Below are 17,879 nucleotides of genomic sequence, written 5' to 3' on the forward strand. Positions count from 1 at the left end.
AAATGGCTGTATTTAGTGTGGTGTCTGTCCAGTCGGATGGGAGCCCCCAAATGCCAGGCAGTGATCTGGTGGAAGCTGGTGATGTGGGGAGGTGAAAGGATTCACCCAAAGATAGTTTACTGAATGCACTGCAAGGGAGGGGCAGGCAAGACTGCAAAGGAGAGACCATCTGCCAGGAGGCAGTGGGTGGGGGCCGTTTTTAAAGGGGGAAGAGGAGTAGTTATGGCTGGTGAAGAATGGAATTTGCCCTTTTTGGTAACTGTGCCTGCCTGGTTGTAAGTAGCCCATTGGTCCCTTAGGGCCTATAGATAATTTGAGGTGGTCACCCCATGGGCATGTCTATTCAGCCAGGTGGTCGCTGTGGGTCCTTTTGCCTTGATCAAATTTCCATCGGTCACGCCTGTTTTCTAAAATGTCTCTACATTTAGCAGGGTAAGCAACTAAGTAAAAGCATCTACTACAGCCACACGGAGTGGTTGTAAAACAAATGGATTCACTAGAGAAAAAGCAAATACTTTTTTTTTTTTTGGGCCAAATTCTCTTAAGGTTCTTAAATTTTAAAACCGTATGCCTCCTCACTGAGTACCTTTCATTAGTATTAAAGAGTAGAAGTAACAGTTCTCATGTTTGGAATAGATAACTACTTTATATAACTGGCATAAACACTGTCATGGTGATTACGGTTTTTTGGGTTTTTTTAAATAATTTCAGGGAACCAGAATGAATTATTCATTTGTAATATGCATAAAATTACAGTCTGAGTCTGCTTTTTTTTGAGTGGAATTTTATTTTGTTGACTTCCGTCAGTATTTCATTACCTTGGAGTTCCTCTATTTTTTTTCCAATTCTGAAAAGAATTTTAAACAATAATAATCAATTAAATGTCACATTTAGTAGAAGATTTTACCAATGGGCTTTATAAGACCACAACTAAAGTTGGCTATTCATGAAAAACAAATTGATTGTTCAACTTTGTGATGTTTTTTCTCAAATATTAATTACTTTTATTTATATGTAACATGCTGTTCAATGAGTTGTAGTTTAATTACTTATGAAACTTAAAAATCCACCTATGATGTATAGGCAATGACCTGTTTGTCAAGATCAAATATGTAGCAGCTATTTGGTAGTGATGTGAAATTCTAATATTTGATACACTGAGTCCTAAAGCACTGTGGACCTCCATTAGCATGCCTGTGCAAGAGCTGGGTTTTTTACCTTGCTTGTAGGCTCCTGATAAGACGATTTAAATGACTGTGGAAAGATTTTTGCTTCAGGGCAGAGAACTCAATAGAAATCCATTTCTATAACTTGTGTGTGTGGTATTGAATGACACAAACTAGTGGGGGAAGGTAGTCATTCATATGTAAAGTTGTTCTTCCAGGGAGCTGCCTGGGTGTGATAAGAAGGAGAAAAAAGGCAATGCTTTTATAGTATGTGTTTAAGCCATCCAAGAATTACCCACACAGATACTACTCATTACACTATTTTTCCATCCAGCGAGAAATATGTCCACAGGCAAAAGTATCTTTATCTAATTTTGAAGTGATTGTTGTTTTGCTACAAAGATAGCTTCTGGAACCGCTGATGTGATCCTTGTAAAAATGTAAATTGTATTAACTCCACCGCTGCTTATCAGATGTGTGAACTTCTGCCAGTAAGCAATGCAATAAGATCAAATAAGAACAATTTACATCCTGGCTTGAACAACATTTCATAAATAGATTTTTATCTTAACTATTCCACCTCTGCATTCTGAACCCATTTTAAAGAATGATTTGTACTAAGGTTAACATAATTTACTCTAAAATATTGGGTGTACATATTTGGAACAGTTTACTTTTCCAGTGTTACGGACCTTAAGTTAACATTCTAGGAGGTCATCATTCTATGAGAATCTATTTCCAGTGCCATTCCAATTGTTTTTGTGGTTTATAAAGATGATTAGGTGGTCAGCATCGGTCTGACCCATCTTGAAATAATCAAGATTTGATTGAAATCTTGAAATAATCAATAATCAATAATCCCTCTCACATGGAAGGTATTTCAATATATTTTCCCAAGAGAAAGAGTTTAAACCTCTGTGGTGAATATATATAGTTTCTGAGTTTTAAGGCAGGGAACCATGAATTTTAATCAGGTACCTACTTGCCATTTTAATTCTAAGCTCCTACTTGATGATAAGGGAAGGATTCAATGTTCTAGTCATTAAGAAATATTTCATTTTCCCTTTTAGTGCCCCTTCTTTGTTGATGCCCCTTCCTGGCACTAAAGCATCAGCTTCGATGGATAAGTATGCTGTGTTTAAAGGAATTGCAGCTGACAAATCCTCTGAAAGTAACATTCCATTTGGAGGTAAAAACACGTTGTCAGTTCACAAACTTATGAATGTAACCTATGAATGTAAACCTTTTTAATGGTGGCCTTTTATGAGAAATGTATAAAATGCTTACACCACTTGTCAAGTATGTGCGGTTAACCCAGTCCGCCTTACTTATTTCCTTGAGTTTTAATCTCAAGTTTCGTATTCTTAATAGACTCTGTCTTTTCATCATAGAGCCTGGTGATAAATACAGTGCTTTCAGAGAACTTGAACAGACAGCAGAGGGTAAAACTTCAGGTAAGTTTTTGATTCCTTGAATGGATAAATTTCAATTTTTAAAAAATTTTATTCATTTATTTTTAAGTAAACTCTACACCCAACATGGGTCTCAACCTCACGAGCCGGAGATCAAGAGTCATGTGCTCCTCTGACTTAGCCAGCCAGGCGCCCCTCAGTTTTTAATAAAAGATATTTTTGATGATTCTTTCAGGGACATTCCTGAACATGTCTTTATTATATTGTGTGGGTGAGGTTTTTTGGCTTTGTGCCTCTGGAAATTACAAGGAAACAAAATATGGTTCAGTTATTGGAAATTCTTTTCTAAAATTTAGGGCAAACTCCAAATTGAGGCAATTTCTTCTGAAGCTAGTTATGTTCCCTTTCACTGGAAACCTTCAAGCCTGGATAGACTTCTGTATCAAATGGAAGGCTGTGACTGTCCTCAGTTATTTTAATGTTTAACAAGAACTGGAACTGTTGGCAGTGCAGCGATCTGTGGACTGTGCAGAAGTTTTGCAGCAACCAGTCTTTTCAAGATTTTCAAACGTGGCTATAATTTAATAAGATGAAGTAAGCGGGATTTATAGAAGGGCTTAAAGAGAGTAGAAGGGAATACAGAATGATAGTTTAAGAACCGTATGTGTGAAGACCGAAAGTTGTGTTTGTGGTTAAATCCTAACCGGATGTGTAGGGTTTAAATAATCCATAGGTCAAATCATGTCCTTCAGAGCTTAACTGCGCATGCTACGAAATTTGCATACTCTCATGAGGATTTCTTTGTGTACTGAATGCTCAAATTTAGAATATCCTTCACTCATTTGTTGTCACCCTTCTGTCCAAGGGAGGGGGATGAGAGGAGATTGTAGGAAAGGTAATGTAGGAGTAAAAGTTCAAGGAAAAAGTGTACTACTTAAATATCTCTAAAAAGGAAAAATCCACCTGTCCTAAAAATATTCATTCCTTGGGAATCCTGGGTGGCTCAGTCGGTTAAATGTCCCACTCTTGATTTCAGCTCAGGTCATGGTCTCACGGTTCATGGGATCAAGCCCCATGTGGGCTCTCTGCAGGTAGCCTGCTTGGGATTCTGCCCCCCTTACCCCCCAACGCCAACCCCACATTTTCCCTGCTCATGCACATGCTCTCATGTGTGCGCGCTCGCTCTCTCTCTCTCTCTCTCAAAAATAAATAAAACACTGAAAAAAAAACATTCAATCCCTTATAGTTGTCAGATTCTAGAAGTATTTCCTTCTGTTGCATTCAAGCCTTTAGGATGTAATAACTTTGTTCCTCAGTGCCTATATTAGGCACTAGGAGTACAGAGATAAAACCCTACAGGAACTTTTGGCTTGTTAATTGGTCTTTGACTCCTAGCAGTTCTTTCATCACCTCTTGGACCAAACTGAGTTTGGAGTAAAGAGCATGGTTTACTATCAGAGTTTTTTGTGTAGTGTGGTATTAATGATCGTATCATAGGGGTGTTATTCCTGGGAAAAAAGGAAACATCACTAAGCTCTGTCACTTAGTAACCTACAAAACGCACAGTTCTGAACACAATACTATATGAATTTTTTGTAAGTTCTAAGACACCAACACACTTGATGCATTCAGGCCGATGTATTTTTAATGAGAATAAAATAAAATATATTCTCCTAAAATGAACAAAAAGTTGGCACCTCTACTGGAAGTCCTTAAAGTTAAGTCAGGAATGAAAGCACATCAACAAAAATGTCAGCAACAATCTGGGGTTCTGTTACTAAAGTACTATAAAAGCAGCACTAAGGTACTGCTTACATTTTGATGACAAATGTGATCTCTTTTGAAATGTTTTTAGGACGTAAAAAGTGACAAGTAGAGAGGGGAACTTATGAGGATTCAGAAGGATTCAGAGGATTAATGTACCCTCTGATATGCAAGCTTCCAATGACTGCAACTAATTTATTTGCTCCCAAATTCATTTTGCTTTTGAACTTGTAAACCCACCCATTTTATCTCTTTTTGACCCTTTCACCCAGCTTACATTTCTAATGGAAACGTTTACAATTCCTCAGTAAGTTTAGTTTGCTGTGGTGATTTCTTTTTAAAAATAACAAAACAAAACTTGTCAATTTCACAGATATTTCAAAGTAGCACATCAAAAATTTAGACTGACAAAATCGGCTGCTTATGACGTTTTCATTTAGGGAAATGATACAAATATTATCAGTGATATACTTACCTAAAACAGGGTAATTTGTTTTAAGTTTTACATCTGCTTCTCCTGTCAATTTGTGAAATTGACTTTAGTCTTATTAGTGGTATGTCTTAAAAGCATAAAATACAGAAATTATGAATGCTGTTCCTCTCTTTCTAAAATTTCCCTAATAATATTAAATAGATTTCTCTGTGTTGATAAATTATGCTGGTGAATTAAGCCTCAGATTAAGAGGAAAAATCAGCTTCCATTGTTTCCTATGCTTTTTTCTTATATTAAAGTATTATCGTGTTATAAGCACTAAATATTTAAAGCCTGTTTTATTATAATGACAGTTTTAAGAATCAGATTTTGGTTTGAAGTACACTTTTATGGCTCATATGTCTCTATATCTCATTTTTAGGGACAAATAGAATTTGAAAAATGGATGAAGAATTACAGCCTATGTTTTAGAATAGCATTAATATTTTTAAATAATAAGTGATGTTGGTGTAGCTATATTTATATTTGGTTTAGCTCTGATTTTCACTACCTGGTAAAATCTAGTAGATTTTATGGAAGACCTTCAGACACCATTAGAAAAATTGAGATCATCTGCTTCCTAACCTCATACTTAAGAGTGATAATGTCACTCTCATAATAAAGAAAAGAAACTCTGTTTAGAATCATGGATTCAGATTTTTATCAACATCTTAACTGAGTCTATTTAATTGTTTATTAGAAACACATTAGTACCTATTTTCTCTAAAAAATAATAACAAAACATTTCAGTAACTCCTTTTTCATAGTAGCACAGTATAAAGTTTAAATACTGTCCCTTGAAATTTTTAATAGTGGAGTTGGTATTTATTCAAATCCTTTTGAATTTTAATAAATAAGAGTAATTACTAGTTGGTACAGTGACATGGCTGATTTCGAGATAAACCCAAGTGCTCACAGATTTTTTTTCTGTGAGATTTGACTTATTTGTTATATAGAGAAGCCACTTTAAAATGTGTCCTTAGCTGGAATGAATGTTTTGCAAATAAGTAGATACCTTTTCATAATTTTTCATCAAAGTTAGCTTCAAATTAATGCCTCCACGTACTTGAGCAAGACCACTTAATATCTAACAGTATGCTTGAATGTACCTAGTTGAGCAAGGTGTTTCACATCCTAAATATTAGATGCAGGATTTTTCGTAATACTTCACTAGAGCACCCATGATACTTTTTTCCTGATTGATCACCATGTAAAACATTTTATCTTTAAAGGATCATCTTAATGTCTCTCTCTTCAGGAACCTCCAGCACCCATTTCTTCTTCTCTTGTGTGCTTGGCCAGCTGGCTGTAGTGAGAAAAAAGTCCTAAGAGCAGTGCTTTTGGCCACTTGAAGGGTATGGCACTAGGACACGTATCATGTTAAAATGAGCAAACGAAACTGACATGGTTAGGTGCTCTCAGTTTGATTTTTATTTATTTTGGTATCATTAGCCTTTGGCATGGAAACAGATGTGTAGTGTCCAAAGAGCTGTTTTGGTAGGGTGTAAGCTGTGGTTGAATAATGTCAAGCTAGTGAGGGGCAAGTCTTTAAAAGTATGCTTGTAATTTAATATGCTGTGCATCATGTGGTGTTCAGCTCAGCATTCTTATTTATTTTGCCGTGTTTTTCTCTTTCAGGAGAAAACTTTGCAGAATTCAGATCTGCGAGCACTGATGACGGTTTCACCGATTTTAAAACTGCCGATAGTCTATCACCACTAGAGCCACCAACAAAAGACCAAACTTTTCCAGCATCCTTCCCCTCAGGAGCTGTACAACAGAAACAACAAACACAAGTGAAGAATCCTCTGAACTTAGCAGACCTTGATATGTTTTCCTCAGTTAACTGCAGCAGCGAGAAACCATTATCTTTTTCAGCTGCTTTTAGTGCATCCAAATCTGTTTCCACACGGCCACAGCCAACAGGATCTGCTGCAGCTACGACAGCACTGGCATCAACTAAGATGTCTAGTTTGGCTGATGATTTTGGAGAATTCAACCTTTTTGGGGAATATTCGAGTCCAGCATCTGTTGGGGAACAGGATGACTTTGCAGATTTTATGGCTTTCAGTAATAGCTCTGTTTCATCTGAGCAAAAGGCAGATGATAAATATGACGCCCTTAAAGAGGAGGCTAGTCCTGTTCCTCTAAGTGGCAGCTCGAGCAGCACAGTGAAGAGTGGACAAAACTCCGCTGCCACGTCCACCAAATACGATGTCTTCAAACAACTTTCTCTGGAAGGATCTGGACTGGGTATTGAAGAACTGAAGGATAATACCCCTTCAGGAAAAAGTGATGATGATTTTGCTGACTTCCACTCTAGTAAATTTTCTTCCATGAACTCAGACAAATCTCTGGGTGAGAAATCAGTGGCTTTCAGACACACCAAAGAAGACTCTGCTTCAGTGAAGTCCTTGGATCTCCCTTCCATTGGTGGCAGCAGTGTTGGCAAGGAGGACTCTGAAGATGCACTCTCTGTTCAGTTTGACATGAAACTGGCTGATGTGGGAGGAGATCTTAAGCATGTCATGTCTGATAGCTCTTTGGATTTACCAACAGTTAGTGGCCAGCATCCTCCTGCTGCAGGTGAGGAATTGGTGAGACTACTCTGGTAATGGTGATGTAGATTTCAAAGATGGTTCGGTGGGTGTTGACTTATAGTAGAGTAAGGCTCTGGCTCTTAACCTTAATGGATTTCTAATAACCTCTTCATTGCCAGTCCCATTGAAGCAGTGTTTAAATTAGATTCTGTGGGTACTTGGATATATGGATCCCATGAGTACTCTGGAACTTAGACTGGATAGCTAAAATGTTTTTATTTTCAAACTCTAACCCCAACTTGGTGTTAGAGGCACATAAAAATCCACTGCTAAATGAACCCTACATCACCAGGAATTTTATAAAGACTTTTGCAGTGTGGGTACTGTTCCTCCATTTCTGTGAGTGAGGTCAGTGTTTTCCTCTCCTTTTCTCTTCTCTTGGGTCTGTTTGGCAGCAGCCAATATAGTATTCTGTTTGGCTGACAGAACTGATTCTTGTTAGGCCAAGTCTTAGTAAAAATTAGTTTAGCCAGTCGTACAGTGGTTTGCCACATCCCCACAAGAGAGGATGGAAAGAGCTTGTGTGTGGATGTCCTGTGTGCCAGGGTCTGGCAAGGAGGAGGGCATGAGTCGTTAGTGGAGTTCAGGTACGGTTTTCAGCGTTAACTCTATTACTGAAAGTATTAAATTGTAACACATCTGTAGATGGTAGAATAGGGTAACTACTCACTTTCTCATAAAATGTTTGAAAACATCCTATAAGGGAGCCCTCTTTAAATTCTGTATGGATTTACATGTAGCAGTTTATTCTCTAGTCCAACTTCCTGACATAAAATCTAGATTCCCAAGTGTCCTCGTTTTTATTTTGTTTTGTTATTTGCTATGTTATATAGAAAGATAAACCCATTTTGTGGCCTTTAATAATGAGAACTATCTCAGTATTACTGTATTATTCTAGAAAACGTATTATGCATATGAAGGGTTTGTTGTTTTTCTAACTAGAGAGGGACATGTAAGACACTTCCAAGTTTACAGATTCCAGCAGAAATGTTAAAGAGTATTACGGCTTTTGCATAGATCACATTGGTAAGTCAGAAAACAAAATCGCCTCCATCCTTTGGCTATTGAAATGTTGGAGGTATCCTTATAAACGGGGTGCCGAATCGAGAGCAGGTGTTCAGAGACCGTGTGTGTCTCCCGTGGCGGCTTGCTGAGGCTTTGTCTAAGGGCGGTGGGCTGTCTGCGGGGCTCCTTGTGCCCCTGACTGTTGACTTCCTTTTTTTGTACTTTTCCTCAGACGTTTTCCTATTTTTTTGCTGCTCTTTGTTTGATAGGGTGATTTTGTTTCTCTTTTTTGTACGAGCTGCTTGAGCCACCGTGGTTGGTTGCAGAGTGCTCTGTTTTTTTTGAACAATATTTGATTTTTATTTAAAAATCTCATAACATGTATACTAGCCTTCTGGACTCTCAAGTTACTAATTAGAAGCTATTTTTCTGAAAGTGAATCTATATTCTTTCATAGTGCCAAGCTAGATGTCTTTATGAGATGAGTCTAATCAGGTTTGTGATGTCTTTCTTTTTCCTTCTTTTAAAATTTTTCCATTTTATTTGGGGAGGGGAGGTTTTTTGACTGAGCTTGTTCTGATTGACCTGTTAAAATAATCTTCTGTGCACATGTTCTTTTATGTATGTTTGGAACATTCCCAGCTTGGAACCTGTAATGTTCAAGCCAAGTCTCTTCAGTTTGAGGATATCCTTAAAAGCAGATTGTTTCCTCTTTTTGATCTGTAAACCTCCTGTCAGAAAGAGCAGTATCCCTTTAGAGCGGTTGTCACAAGGGGTTGATGTCTGACCAATGGGCTATATTGTTGTTGGACAAAACTGCTGCATAAATGTACTGTAGAAGGTAAATGGCAGGGACTTCTTCAACGCAGTTTGGTTTTTCTTTATCCTCACATTGACTGCAGTGTCTCATGCTCTCTTGGTCTGAGGGTTAAAGATAACTTCTCACTGGAGAAATAAAAAGTGGGCTGATGAAAAGAGAATAAAACCTAGCAAATTGCTATCTCTGGACCTTAGTGTTGTTGAGAAACCCTAACTTAACTCTGAAAGGGATACTGTCTCTTTTAACTCTTACAATTATTCTTTGTATGGAAGGTAGATAATACTAATAATAACATTGCCTGATTTCTCTGCGTATTATTACATTTAACCCTTTGGGCCCTTGCTGCAATATAATTTCATCTAGGCTGCTTTATCCCCACCACTAAATTTAATCTGGCCCCAAAGCATCTTGATGTGCAGTCATTACAATCATCTGGTTTTGTTGGCAGCAAGAGCTTACCCTCATTTGTGACACTCTCAAAGGGTTAGCGAGACTTCTGTAGCTCCCTACCTACCTGTAAAGTAGCTCTTCTTTGACATTGAAAATCGTTGTATTTTAATCAGCGCCTTATTATCAGTATTTTTTTCTTTTTGGCTGCTTTTCTGATGTCTTTTTTTCAATTTAGACATTTTCTGTGTGAATGTGCCTTTTCGAACTTGCTTTGGTATATTCCTCTGCAAATACTGATCTGCATGCTTATTCTGATGACTTCTTTTCCAGCTCTTCTGTACCACTCTCTTTTGTGATCTGTAAGTCCTATGTTAATAAATAATTCTTTGGCATATTTTGAAAGTGTGGGGATGTGTGTAATTTGTACTTTTTCAGGATTAGACCAAAGAAATACCTGGTCCATATCAAGTGTAAAACAATAGCATTTCCTGTGATTAAAGGGTTTTCCCTTTTGTCTCTTCAAATACCTTTCTCCTAAGAAAGTATTGGTTTAGCCCTTTCCCCTAATAATCCCATTGATATAAATTTTTAACATGGCACTGGATTAAAACATAACTTTAAATGTTTAAAAAATAAATGTAAACCTTACACACTGTGTAATAGGGAAAAGTTACTCCTTTCTTCTAGTGAGAAAATGGGAGTCGATTTTATTGCTTAGTAAACCTCACAGAGCGCATCACCATGAGGAGTTGCACTGTGAAGAGGGGCAGGTGGGACAGATCTAATAGTTGAGTGTTGGGGACAGGGGATACATCTGTTAATAACTAGATGTCTGTAAATTTAAAATAAATCATGAAATGGTGTTGAGATGGGCTTCTGAGCACAGTACATGCAAACTGAATTTCAATTGATAATCTTTGTGATGGAGAGTGTTCAGTGTTAACATCAGGAAGTCTTCAGGTCTGTATTCAGTGTGGGTCTGAAATAGGTGCTCACCCTCTACTTGTAGAGCCTGTTATCTTTCCAACTTCAGAATGTATTATAAAGCTCACAGTCCATAAAGCAAGTTCTTAAAACGATTTTAGGATATCTTCAAAGCAAGCTTTAAATCACTTTCATTTTTTGAGAAAATAATTCTAGAAAGATGCACAAAAGTTAGCAATAAGAGAATGCTAAGTTTGGAAAATATTTTTTCTATCTTAGAGAATATTAATAGCAAAAAACCTTAGGAATACTATTGTTTTTTAGATCATAAACCCAAGACCAATAAAAACCTTGGAAAAAAGGATTGTTTCCATGGTTTCCATTTTTTTCTTATAGTTTGAAATTTTAGTTCTTTTTTTAAGAATTTGAGGCAGAAAGAAATTAAACCATTGAAAATGAGGATTTTTCAAGAGGATTCCAGAGAGATTACTTACAGTATCTGCAATAGGCCATTTGGGAAAGAAAAAAGTTGCATGTTGGGGGTTAGATTAATTCAAAGAGGGGTACCCAGGTGGCTCAGTCAGTTAAACGTCCGACTTTAGCTCGGGTCACGATCTCACAGTTCGTGAGTTCGAGCCCTGCATCGGGCTCTGTGCTGACAGCTCCGAGCCTGGAACCTGCTTCAGATTCTTTGTCTCCCTCTCTCTCTGCCCCTTCCCTTCTCATGCTCTGTCTCTCTCACTCTCTCTGTCTCTCAAAAATAAATACATTTAAAAAAATTTTTTTAAAGTAATGTTTAGATTAATGCAAAGAAAAGCTGAATCTGCCATTCAAACTACTGTGTTTTCCAGAAATTAATGCTTTAGAAAGTTGGATAATACTTGGTTTCAGAAACCTTGTGTAAATTATATTACATTTTAATTATGATGTATGCTGCTAACTAATTTGGAAGAAAGAGATCTTGGTGTAGCCTCCATCTAGTGATAATACCAACTGCCCTTTATTTAGAATTTTCTAGCGCTGTGTATGAGACTAATCTTGTGGTGGCTTTGGCTAAGAAATTGCTTTGTCAATGGAATTATCTAATGCTAAATTGGTCCATCTGGGACTGCTTTATTTTGTCCTTTCTGCATTTATCTGAGCAGGCTGAACTGTGTGTAAAACATAATCACGTTCATAAACTGAACAGTTAATTTTTCTAGAGTAACATTACTTTTCGGGAGGAAGTCTTAATAATATGGTAATTTGAACTTGCAACAAAGACTTGAAGAACTCTATGCTACAGGTTCAAGCAAACAAACAAATACTGTTGTGTTTACTCCTGTGCCAAGTAAAGTAATCCAGTTACTGCTGATGTCACACATCAGTGCCTGAGCAAATGTACAAGTGTATTCATATTCTACATTCACTCTGTTCACGTTAAAATCTCTATGGATTTTTAAAAGTAGCAAATGAACAGGAAGGGGATGCTGGCAGTATTGAAGAAGCTGGGCTAAATCCAAAAATGATTCAAAGAATCAAATTATTTTTATTTATTATTTATTTTTAGTCTTTTTAAAAATTTTTTTTAATGTTTATTTTTGAGAGAGAGACAGAGTACGAGTGGGGGAGGAGCAGAGTGAGAGGGAGACACAGAATCTGAAGTAGGCTCCAGGTTCAGCACAGAGCCCAAAATGGGGCTCGAACCCATGAACCGTGAGATCATGACCTGAGTGGAAGTTGGACGCTTAACCGACTGAGCCACCCAGGCACCCCAATTTAAAAAAGAAAAAAAAAAAAGTTTGGGAAAGAGAGAGTACAAGTGGGGGAGGGGCAGAAAAAGAGAGAATCCCACGCAGGCTCTGCACTGACAGTGCAGGGCCCAAACTCATGAACCGGGGAGATCATGACCTGAGCCCAGACCAAGAGTTAGACACTTAATCGACTGAGCCACCCAGGTGCCCCAGAATCAAATTATGTTTAAAGAGCTGCTTCTAGCTTTGTTTTTCCATCAGTTGAACTCTTTTGATAAGTTGTTTTGGAAAATGTTGGCCCAGTGGCTTTGAGAGCATGATAAGATTATGTGCATAAGAGGGTCTTCTGGGTGCTGCTCTCTTCCTTGCATGGCCAAAAGGCCCTAAATGTAATTGCCATCTTCTATGCTCATTTGGTGAGATTGTTAATGGTGACCATGAGCAGTCCTGCTGTACATACAGTTGATCCTTGAACAACATGGGGGTTAGGGACATTGACCCCCAGTGCAGTCCAGAATCCACATACAACTTTTGACTAATAGCCTACCATTGACCAGAAGCCTTACCGTATAAAGTTCGTTAACACATGTATTGTATTATATATTGTATTCCAATAAAGTAAGCTAGCAAAAAGAGTTATTAAGAAAATCACAAGGACAAGAAAATACATTTACAGTACTAAACTGTATTTATTTTTAAAGATCCATGTATAAGTGGACCTATGCAATTCAAACCCATGTTGTTCAAGGGTCAGCTGTATGTCCTGACACCATTCCTTAGCCTTCCAGCCCCCTCTGACTTAAAATACCCACAGAGTAACTGCTTTTCTTTATTGAACTTAAAGCACTGACAGGAACCTGAAGGTGCTTACAGATAGCATGGGTATCATTTAAACCCTGGATGTATGTGAGTCGGTACAAATGAAGAATGGGAGGTATCTGTGCAAATTAGAAAACACTAGAAGGCAATCATACAGCAGCCTTTTGTAGCCTGTCATACTTAACACTGTGATCGCTTTCCTCTTTTCTTCAATAACTCTCAGAGTATTTGAGACTTACAGGACACAACCCAGGTTTTATAGTTAATAGAGAATGTAAAGGCAGGATAGGGCCAGGGGTAGAAAGAAGTTGAAATGTACACATATTTCATGGTTTGCGTTGGTAAGTGAAGTTTGGATTAAATCAGCATTGGAAATTAAAAGATATTTCTTCCTCAGTCCAATGTACATTTTTATTGCTATATAAAACACTGGAGAATAGTGGATTTTGCACATGTATCCTTTCTTCTTTTTCTAAACCCCCATCTCAAAAGCCAGTAACGTAATCATCTGGGCATATGCTTACGGCTTTAGAAAAGGTCCATGGGAATTGGTATGGCCTTTGTGTCTTGTGGCAGCTCACATTCTTTGTTCCAAGAAATACCTTGTTTTTGTGTTCAACATCCGTTCAGAAGGGATTTGAATAGAGGTTATGGAAAAGACTGATAGGGTTACTTGCCAGCATAAGCAAGAAATCCATGTCTTGATTTAAGATCCATGATGGAAAGGAGCTAGCATAGTTTATTCCTTTGGCCTCTGTAATAGGACATTCCTGGTTACAAACAAATATCTGTATTACAGCACACAATTTGGCCTATTATCCGTGTGCAATAGCAGTTCGACCTAGCACAGCCTAAGTAAGAGTTCTCCTGTAGACTTGGAGGTACAGTAGTGATTCTCTGTTCATTTTATTGCAGCCCTTCTGCTTTCTTTTTCCTTTTTCTTTTGCAATTTTCAAACTTCAGCTATCGAATGGAAGACCCAGCAATAGAAACTTCAGTGATTACAAAGTGTGGGTTATTCCATATCATTTTTGTAGACAGGGCTTCCATCACTTATGTTGTACTTCTCCCAGAATCTTTAATATTTTGAAGACTGTCATACAATAATACATGTAATTTGCTTAGAAAATGTAAAACAGTTATCATGGGCAATGAGAAATTTCCTTGGCTTACCCTACCCTCAGTGAATTGATTTACCACAGTTTTCTTAGAAAATGGTTTACTAATATTCACCATGCCAGGAAATACTACTCAGTTTAATATTATTTATAGATACTAAGATTTAGGAATACCACGTTCTCATATTCCTTATGTAATTCAGTTTTAGTATTTCCTTATGCGTTCAAATGAATTGCACTTCAGTACATTTTTTTTACATAATAATGGCCAATAAATAAGCAAAAGTAAACTTTTAAAATCAGCCTTGATTTTGGTATCCAGCTTGATCAGCTGGATTTTGGCATATCTTATATATTTACACTTCATTTTTTTTATATATAATTTTTTTTATATAATTCATTTTTTAAAAATCTTTCATTTGGTCATTTCTGTGAGTTGCTCTAAAAGGCAAAATGTTATGTCTCTCATTTTTAATAAAAATAAGATTTGTTGAAGATCTGTAGTATTATAAAAATATTTAAAAGCTCTTCAGCTAAGGTAATCCCTTATTGCTCATAATGCCTTTTACCTCATTATATTGCAATCATTTCTGGTTGTTTTTTTAACCCTTTTTTTCTTATTGCATAAGTGCACAGAAGGGTCTTTTTATTACCATAGCAACTGGATTGTGGTTTTCGAACTAGAGCCTAACTTTCTAATAAATTTACCTTCAGTCTTTGGGAAAATTGCTACCCTTTTAGGAGGTGAGATTCTTAAAGCAGTTCATAATACAGCTTCCCCAAAAAGCTTTCTGGTAGGGTCCAATAATAAAAATATCTGTATTCTGAGACATTTTTCTGAACGCACACGTTGAAGACCACTCTCGTGTGTCACTGCGTCTGCCCCTTGATTGAAGTTTCCCTCACTGGAGTCAGGGCACCTTCTGATCCCTTTAAATAATAGTAGCTGGGGGTGGGAGGCACGAAACGCTACAGCCGGAGATTAAGAAAGCATTTTGCCTGAAGCCTTGTTTTATTCATTCTAAACTGTACAGTTTTCACCTGAATCTTTGTCTCCCTCTTGTTCAATAAGCCAAATTTGAAAGGGTACCATTTGCACCACAGAGGTTTAAAATATACTGTTCTATGAAAGCTGGTACCCGCTTTTGGCTGGTTCGCCTTTTGTGTAATCTAGGGTTTTCCACTGTTATTATTCATTTAGTACCCTTTTCCTACTTGAGTTTAAAGCGAGAGAGGTTTGGTTTATACTGTCAGGAGAGCCATGGACATGGCAGGAGCCCCTTAACCCTCAGAGGAAAAAAAGAGAAAATGACTGAGTGTGGTTCACCTGTTGACTTAGTTTGGAAAACCTGGATCACCGAACTCGTGAGCATTTGCCTTGTAAAGTACACTTGTGGCTGTCAGAGAGAGGGAGGCTGCCTTTGGCCCTCCGGCCTCGTAGACAGCGACCAGGATGAAACTCAGCCCGCCAACCAGGCTGCATAGACCGCGCTGCTGAAACCGGGGTGCTCCGCATGAGCGGCTTTCGGCCTCAGCTGGGTGTGCTTTTTGAAAATGGGCAAGAAACTTTCCCTTGTCAGACCATTAAAGTGATGAGTTGGCCCTTCATTTGCACTCTGAGATAACTCCATCGTAGACCCTAAAGCCGCACCTAAATGTCAAATGGAGGCCCGGGGCAACTATGCTGTACAGATGTTGCTATTATGTACTGCTCACCGGGCATCAAGCGGGGCGGCCCTTTCCACACATTACTGGGGAGTCGACACAACACAGGCCCTTCCGTGAGCAAGACAAGGTTAAGAAACGTTAAATAACTTGCCTAGTGTCACACAAGTAGTAGGTGGCAGCACTAGAGTTGAACCCTGATGTGTCTAAATCAAAAACCTACATTTTTTCTGGTGTTTTATGCTACCTCTCAGATGATCTAAACGTGTATTAAGAATGCTTTGTGAAATGAGTCTTCTGCCCCAGCGTTTCCTTCTTTTTCTTCTTTCTTTTCTTCTTTTTTTTTTTTTTTTTTTTTAATGAGGGGCTGATACATAGTTGAAGGAGAAACAGGAGCCCACCAGGACCCAGACCTTTGATTCTATTTTTTAGAGGCTAAAGTAGATTAGGTTGATTTTTCTTTCCTCATACTCCATCACAGCAGTATGACATCATATTGACCAAAATAACAACTAGGTAAGTAACTGCTTAATTAAAATCTATCGTTCGATCTTGCGAGACAGAGACTCCTGAGAACTGGCTAAAAGTTAGGTGACATTACTTAGACTTTACTTTTGAGAAATTGTCAGTTTTTCACTAGTTTGTCATGTACATTCTGTCCATCCGTGTGTTAAAGGAACATTTCCCAACCAAGCTGGGGCAAAAGGCACCAGTTGTAGGCAGGGGGTATTGTAAGTACATCTTAAAACTTGTAAGTGAACAGTTTATCAAATAACCCTAATCATGTCATATGTTGGTAGATGATATTCCTGTCTTTTATAGTAATCTTTATATGCAAAGAAAATAACTCTGTAACTAAATATAAATGCCAACTCAAAGCTAATGTGGGTTTTTAAAGATCAGATTTTATAGCCCAATTCCTTTAATTTTAGTACAAGCTCTAAATGTAGTTAACTCCAACATAGCATAAAACTAATCAAATATGCTAGACATTTTGCTTCTGCAGAGTTTAGGGCATTTTGCCTAAATCATGAGCTTGCCTCTAATTGTGGGGTCTTATTTCCCTTTCAGATATAGAGGACTTAAAATATGCTGCTTTTGGAACCTACAGTAGCAATTTTGCAGTGAGCACACTTACGAGCTATGACTGGTCAGACAGGGATGATGCGTCTCAGGGCAGAAAACTCTCTCCATTTGTCCTCTCAGCAGGAAGCGGGTCCTCCTCAGCTGCCTCGGTTCTTCAAAAGAAAGAGACTTCATTCGGCAGTTCCGAAAACATCACCATGACCTCTCTCTCCAGAGTAACAACCTTCACAAATGAAGATGCTCTTCCAGAGGCCACCTTTCCAGCTTTTGCCAGTTTTAAAGATGTGATTCCTCAGACCAGTGAGCAAAAGGAATATGAAAGTGGGGACTATAAAGATTTCACGAGACAGGACTTGCCTACAGCCGAACGGAGCCCGGACGCCACCTGTCCAAGCCCGGCCTCCAGCGGCACTTCTCACGACACTCCCAAAGAATGTGCAGATGACTTTGGAGAGTTTCAAAGTGAAAAGCCCAAAATCAGCAAATTTGACTTTTTGGTGGCCAATTCACAGAGCAAAATGAAATCCAGTGAAGAAATGATCAAAAGTGAGCTGGCGACCTTTGACCTTTCTGTTCAAGGTGAGTTGCTTTCAGTGTCGACTGTACTGTGGTGGTTTCTTCCACTGAGATATTAGATGTTCTTTCTAACAGAAAGTTGGTCTCTGGTTTAGTGGGAAATGGATTTGCAGCCTCTGAAATCAGGGTCTATTATAGATGGCTATACAAAAGGGTTTGCAGCTAAACTGAAGTCAAGGCTGTATCCCTCAGATAATTGCTTTTTGGGCTAAAAACAAGCACAGCATACAGTCTGTTCATTAGCTTGTTGGCTAGAGGGGTACTGTGTTAAAAGAGCCAGAGAAATGGATTTGATGCACTTGGGGACAAGTCAACCCTGCTCTTATTCC

The 17,879-nt window shown here is 38.1% G+C and overlaps 1 protein-coding gene across 13 annotated transcripts in view; it reads left to right on the forward strand.

The window, feature by feature from the left end:
• SYNRG (synergin gamma) overlaps positions 1-17,879 on the forward strand; it is an 85,419-nt gene that overhangs the window by 45,495 nt on the left and 22,045 nt on the right. For 9 of the 13 annotated variants that reach the window (XM_047080864.1, XM_047080866.1, XM_047080871.1 and 6 more), the window contains 4 exons: positions 2,237-2,355; positions 2,558-2,620; positions 6,453-7,400; positions 16,960-17,553. In XM_047080864.1, the coding sequence (XP_046936820.1) occupies positions 2,237-2,355; positions 2,558-2,620; positions 6,453-7,400; positions 16,960-17,553 (1,724 nt within the window). The remainder of the gene's footprint in view (positions 1-2,236; positions 2,356-2,557; positions 2,621-6,452; positions 7,401-16,959; positions 17,554-17,879) is intronic. The other 4 variants (XM_047080868.1, XM_047080876.1, XM_047080875.1 and 1 more) reach the window with 2 other exon arrangements.

Source organism: Lynx rufus, unplaced genomic scaffold (genome assembly GCF_022079265.1).
Source record: "Lynx rufus isolate CCGP_SWC_20201006 ecotype Redwood Valley unplaced genomic scaffold, mLynRuf1.p SCAF_18, whole genome shotgun sequence".
Classification (NCBI taxonomy): domain Eukaryota; kingdom Metazoa; phylum Chordata; class Mammalia; order Carnivora; family Felidae; genus Lynx; species Lynx rufus.